The sequence below is a fragment of the Narcine bancroftii genome, chromosome 3 (genome assembly GCF_036971445.1).
Source record: "Narcine bancroftii isolate sNarBan1 chromosome 3, sNarBan1.hap1, whole genome shotgun sequence".
NCBI lineage: Eukaryota > Metazoa > Chordata > Chondrichthyes > Torpediniformes > Narcinidae > Narcine > Narcine bancroftii.
Window position 1 is genome coordinate 352,004,760 of NC_091471.1, and position 6,000 is coordinate 352,010,759.

The following is a 6,000-nucleotide window of genomic DNA, read 5'->3' on the forward strand; positions in this document are numbered from 1 at the left end:
CACCTTTCAGCAGAAACATTGCTGTGTGGGAGATCATTTGGACAGGGGGCCCCAATGCACTCGCACAAACAAAGATTCTAAATGCCCTCACCTGGGTGGTCAGATCAAGGGAAGACACAGTTTTTATTTTGTTTTACTGTAGCTGGACTTCAGCTGAGCCAGTCTTTCAACTTCTCATGTGAAGCTAGGATTGGATCAGGTGAATGTTCGTATGAACCATCAGCACTTATTGCCAGCACAGTCTTGTCCTGAATTCAGGTCCTGATAATTTGCTTCATTTTACTGAATGTGCCCTTAACATATATTTGGCCTCTTGCACTCAAATGTGTGAAATTGTCAGATCCACAGCAAGAAAAAAGTAATAAATACTCAAACTTGGATCCAGTTTTGAAGTTAACCAAGCAGACCTGGATCCAGGTGTAACAACAGGCCATTGAATTCACAAAAGAATCATCCAACTCCATCCCCGTGAAAACATGGGCACGAGTTCACCACTTGGTGCCAGCTCCATCTGATCACATGATCACAGCCAATCCTCTGTTTGACCTGCTCCTCTCCCTCCCCCCACCCCACCCATGTCCCCATGTCCAAAATCCACATTGATCCAGGTCTTGAATGCATTCAGCAACCAAGTATTCTCAAGCTGAAAATTCTCCTAGAACCTGATAGTAATTCCACCCCACCCCAATTTTACAATTTTTTTTTAAAAACCAGCCCGAGGCACAGCAGACACCCATCTCCAATAGGGGACAAGGCATGCTTGACTGGGGGGGGGGGGTCAACACAAGGCAGGCAACATTTCTACAAGGTGTTCAACATACAATGCCAACTCTGTGTACAGCTCCATCTGGGTTGCTGCTTCCCCCCCCACCCCATCCAGTGGCCTGGAGCCCAGCAAGAACAGGTGGAATCTCCATCCAAAATGTCAGGTAAAGAGCAGTGTTAAACTCCCCAGTCAAACCAAAGTGTTGGTCTCAGCAAGTGCTCACCAGCAGCATTGAGGCCTGGTACGGGGATACCAATAGCCCCAAATGCAAAGACTTGCAAAAGGTAGTGTACTACACAGTCAGGATATCACAGGCAAGGTCCTCCCACCACTCACAGGGGATGCTGCTGTCGGAGAGCAGCTGCAATCATCAAGGATCCACACCACCCAGCACACTGTTCTCACTGCTGCCATTGGGAAAGATTCAAGAACAGCTGCTTCCCCTCCACAATCAGACTCCTCAACAACAAACTCAATCAGGGACTCTTACTTGTGCACTTTACTGTGTTTTTTTTAATATTCTCTCTCTATTGCACTATTTATTAACATTTCCTTATTTGTTAACATGTCCACATTGTGTACAATTTTGTTTGCACTACTACCAAGTGGTTATTCTGCCTCACTCACTGGAAAAAAAATCTCAGGGTTCTGTGATGTCATGTATGTACGGACAATAAATCTGAAAAAGAGTACTGCCCATCCTCACGTAACCAAATGTGTATTTCAGCAGAAAGCTCCACTTTCTGAACTGAAACCACAACGCTCCATGCTCATGCTAAAGTGTAGACTCTACACTGCAATTGGGGGTAAAACTGCAACCTTAATCCAGAGTACTGTACAAGACCATCACACAAAGAGTTATTGTGCAATGACAATGGCTCATGGTGGGTCACAAGACTGCCAGCATCACAAGTTCAAATAACAATTGACTTCTTATTTTTGTTTGTGGATGCACTTTTCAAATCTGTAGGAAGAGCAAGTTGTTAAACTGCACTTCAAGATTACTGGGCTAATCCAGTGACAGAAAATAGAGCTGTCATCAATGGTACATTGAAATGGAACACGGCCACACTCACCCAAGGATGACCATTTCAAAATAAAAACCTAAAAACTGCATTCGGATATCTTCATGGTTATTTAAAATGAGGTGTTAAGCCACGAGTATTTTCTTGACAGAACAGTGCTTCTATTCAAGTGCGAGCCTACAGCTAAAACCACTCGAGCTTTCGATTTCTGACACTTAAAATTAGCTGGAGAAGCAGAAACTGCGGGAGAGACAGGCTGTGAGAGGAAGGCAGCAGACTTCACAGCAGCAGCCAAAGAAGGGGAGGTTGGAATGTGGATATGTTTTTAAACTGGCACCAACACAAGGCAAGATTCACCCGCTTGGATGGGTTTGAGGTTTTTGACAACTGCCCCCTGTTCGCAAGGTTTCTTAAATTCACGCCATTAAGACGATTTCAATTCAATTAAAAAAAAATCTCAAAGCAATTCATTCTGCAAACAGCTAGTTGGAGAGACCAAGTTTTGGGAACTGCTGCCACTGGGCAGATGAAGACTGGCTGCAGGAATCCCAACAGCCAGAACGTCCTGCATCGGAGAAAGCAGGGCGAACGGGGAATGGCACATCACCTTCAGATGAAAGCGGAACTAAGCGGGGAGACTGCGATCTCCACCAGCTCCAAGACTTCCCCCTTCCCCACCCAGCCACTTCTCCCCCATTCGCTGCCAAACGACCAAAGTTTTGCAGAACACACCCAGATCCAACGGCGGTCTACGTACCTTGACATTGGAATCCTTGCTTCCCAAAGCCCCTGCAAGAACGAAAACAAAATAATTAGGGAGAGAATGAGAGAGAGAAAACTGGGAAAAGAAAGAGGAACTAGAACAATGTTTCGCGAAACAAGTCTCCCCGGAGGGCAGGGATGGGGAAGGGCGGGCAGGCAGAGGCTGACCCCAGGGGTGGGTTAAAGGGTTGGGCAAAGTTTGCAACAAGTTCAGCGAGTTGGGGGAAAGTTTGGAGAGGAAGTTGGGAGGCCGGGATGTGCCCTCCCTCTGTTTCTTCACCCCCCCCCCCCTCACCAGATGAAGTCGGTGCAGTGGCTGCAGAAGGTGGGCTGCTTGAAGAAGCGGGCGATGAACTTGTGGTCCTTCACCTCGCACACGTTCTTCTGGCGCAGGGCGCCCTGCCGAGCGAACCGGTTCCCCGGCTCGCTACCGCCGCTCTCGCCGCTCTCCGAATCGGCCATAATCCCGGTCCCAGCCCCGGCTCAGCGCGTAAGGCTCAGGGAACGCCCCCCCAAGCCAGCCGCCCTCGCCTACTGTGCGGCAGGATAAACTATGCAGCAGAGGCAGGACGCAGCCAGGCTGACTGAGAGAAGCATGGGGTTGAACCCTCGCTCTTTATCGCTGCCCCGGAGCTCCGCCCGGGAACTACCGCAGCGAAGCGTCAGCGTCCGGGTCCCAGCGCGGAGCGGCTCGACACTGCCCCCTGGCCCCTACGCGGAGATGTGCAGTGGCTCAACGCTGCCCCCTGGCCCCAATGTGGAGATGTGCAGCGGCTCGACGCTGCCCCCTGGCCCCAACGCGGAGATGTGCCACGGCTCGACGCTGCCCCCTGGCCCCCAACGCGGAGATGTGCAACGGCTCGACGCTGCCCCCTGGCCCCAACGCGGAGATGTGCCGCGGCTCGACACTGCCCCCTGGCCCCAGCGTGGAGATGTGCTACAGCTCGACACTCCTCCCCTGGCCCCAGCGCTGAGCGGCTCGACACCTCAAACTGGCTCCAAGGCGAGATACTGCCCCTTGGCCCCAGAGTCGAGCGGCTCGATGCTGCCCCCGGCGTGGAGATGTGCTGCAGCTCGACATTGCCCCCTGGCCCCAGCCCCAAGACACTGCCCCTGGCCCCAGCTCCAAACGGCTCGACACTGCCCCCAACGGGGAAATGTGGGGTCGCTCGACATTGCCCCCTGAGCCCGGTGCAGAGGAACAATACACGGGACTAAGTCTTTTGGTCTGTCATGTCCGTATATCTTTTAAGATATACTTCACGGTAATAGGCCCTTCTGGCCCATGGGACCATGCCATCCAATTGACCTCCAACACCCCCAAAACGTTTTGAAGGGCGGGAGGAAATAGTAGCCCCTGGGGAAACACACACACACACAGGGAGAATGTACAAATTCCTTACTAATAGCACAGCGGGTCGCTGGCGCAGTAGTGGCATTGCACTAACCATGACGTTTTAAATGAATCCCATCTGCTTTATATGGTCTATATGCCTCCTTATACCCCGAGTGTTCATTTGCCTCTCCAAACGCTTAAACGCTGCAAAATTATCTGCTTTCACCATCTCTCCTGGGATAAACTCAAAGTTAAAACATCTCGCCTCTCCTTTAAACTCCCTCTCCCCCATCTCATCTTAAACGCGCACCCTTCAGTATTTAACATTTCTGCTGTGAGGAAGACAAAAAAGATTCTGACCGGCCACCCCAGCCATCGTTTTATAAAGTTCCACCAGATCACCCTTCATGCTGCAGAGGAAAAGTTCCAAGTTCATTCAATTTCTCCTGATGAAAGACTCAAGAGATCTTGATGAAGAGCTCAAGCCCAAATAGTTGGCTATTTATTTTCACCTTTGCTCTATAAAGGACACTGTTGGACCTGCTGAGTTTCTCCTGCTTTATGTTTTTACTTTTTTTTTGTGCTCATTTAATACCTTGTCCACTTCCCATGGCTCCAAACATAAATTCCCATCTTATCACAGAGTAGCCCTACCTTTTCCTGAGGTGCCCTCATTTTTAACTTGTGTAGAACATTTTTAACAAACATTTCTTTATCCCACCCATCAAGAACATTTTGAGGCTGCTTTTGACCCTTCTAATTCAGAGTTCTTCCCTACAAGATTATGAGGCATCTAAAGAGCAGACAACCAGCACCTTTCACAGGGCCAAGAGTAGCAAATGCCAGAGGACATCTGTACGAAGTGAGGGGAGGAACATTTAGGGGAGATGTCAGGGGTACCTTTTCTTTAAGACAGATAGTAGTGGGTGCCTGGAATGTGTTGCCAGCTATCAAAGTGGAGGCTTGTACAATGGGGGCATTTAAAAGACAGACACATGGATGAAAGAAAAGTAGAGGGCTATGAGGTAGGGAAGGTTTAGTTATTTGAGTAGGTCAACACAACATTGTGGGCCAAAGGGGCTGAACTGTGTTGTTATGTTCTATGTGACTTCAGCTTTCATAATCTTTCTTCTCCTTCCTGTCTACATTTAACCACAATTCTCATCATCCATCATCCCCAAATCTTTACCATTTTCATCTTCTCCTGAAAACATGTCAGTCCAGAATTCTGGTCAGTGGCTCTTCAAACAGCTCCCACCTGACAGGTGTGGCCTCAATGAACAGTGGCTCTTCAAACAGCTCCCACCTGACAGGTGTGGCCTCAATGAACAGTGGCTCTTCAAACAGCTCCCACCTGACAGGTGTGGCCTTAACGAACAGTGGCTCTTCAAACAGCTCCCACCTGACAGGTGTGGCCTTAACGAACAGTGGCTCTTCAAACAGCTCCCACCTAACAGGTGTGGCCTTAACGAACAGTGGCTCTTCAAACAGCTCCCACCTGACAGGTGTGGCCTTAACGAACAGTGGCTCTTCAAACAGCTCCCACCTGACAGGTGTGGCTTTAACAAATTATAGCTGCATGCAATCTACTCCTCCAGATCCTGGCTGAAACTGTTTCCCCAGTTTCACACTATCCCCCCAAGGTCCAGACTTATCCTGATCCAGAAGTATCTGAAGTTGAGATCACTGAAACCCAAATCACTGGTCAGGTTCATTTCCCAGTACAAGGTCTGCTGTGGCCCCTCCCTGGGCTAAGCTATCTCCATACTGTTTCAAGAAACCCTTTTGGATGCACCTGACACATTGTTCCATCTAAGTCTCTTGACCAAGGAAATCCCAGTCAATATACTGTGACAGAATATAGATATGTTTTTGGGAGATAAACTGGGGCAGGTTTGTTAGTGTAGGTCACATACAAACACTTTAAAACAGATCTTATTTGAAATACTGGAGCTCTGCTAATGCTAGACATGTTGGGCCCTCAGAGCCTTTGCAAAAGTTTTGGAGTGTGCCCAAGAGACTTTACTAATGGATTGTTGTTTACAAAAAGGAAACTGATGAAAGAGCTTGTCAGAGCCACTGTCTGGAGTGGAACTTGCAGTTTTGCAAGA

General features: G+C 49.0%; 1 protein-coding gene across 4 annotated transcripts in view; it reads right to left on the reverse strand.

Annotated features, from left to right (window-relative positions):
• Positions 1-3,215, reverse strand: part of LOC138759418 (protein kinase C alpha type) — a 286,911-nt gene extending 283,696 nt beyond the window's left edge. For 3 of the 4 annotated variants that reach the window (XM_069929780.1, XM_069929782.1, XM_069929779.1), the window contains exons 1-2: positions 2,849-3,215; positions 2,549-2,580 (exon numbers count right to left, since the gene is read on the reverse strand). In XM_069929780.1, the coding sequence (XP_069785881.1) occupies positions 2,549-2,580; positions 2,849-3,015 (199 nt within the window). In that variant the 5' untranslated portion in view covers positions 3,016-3,215. The remainder of the gene's footprint in view (positions 1-2,548; positions 2,581-2,848) is intronic. The other variant, XM_069929783.1, reaches the window with a different exon arrangement.
• Positions 3,216-6,000: the final 2,785 nt, after the last annotated feature.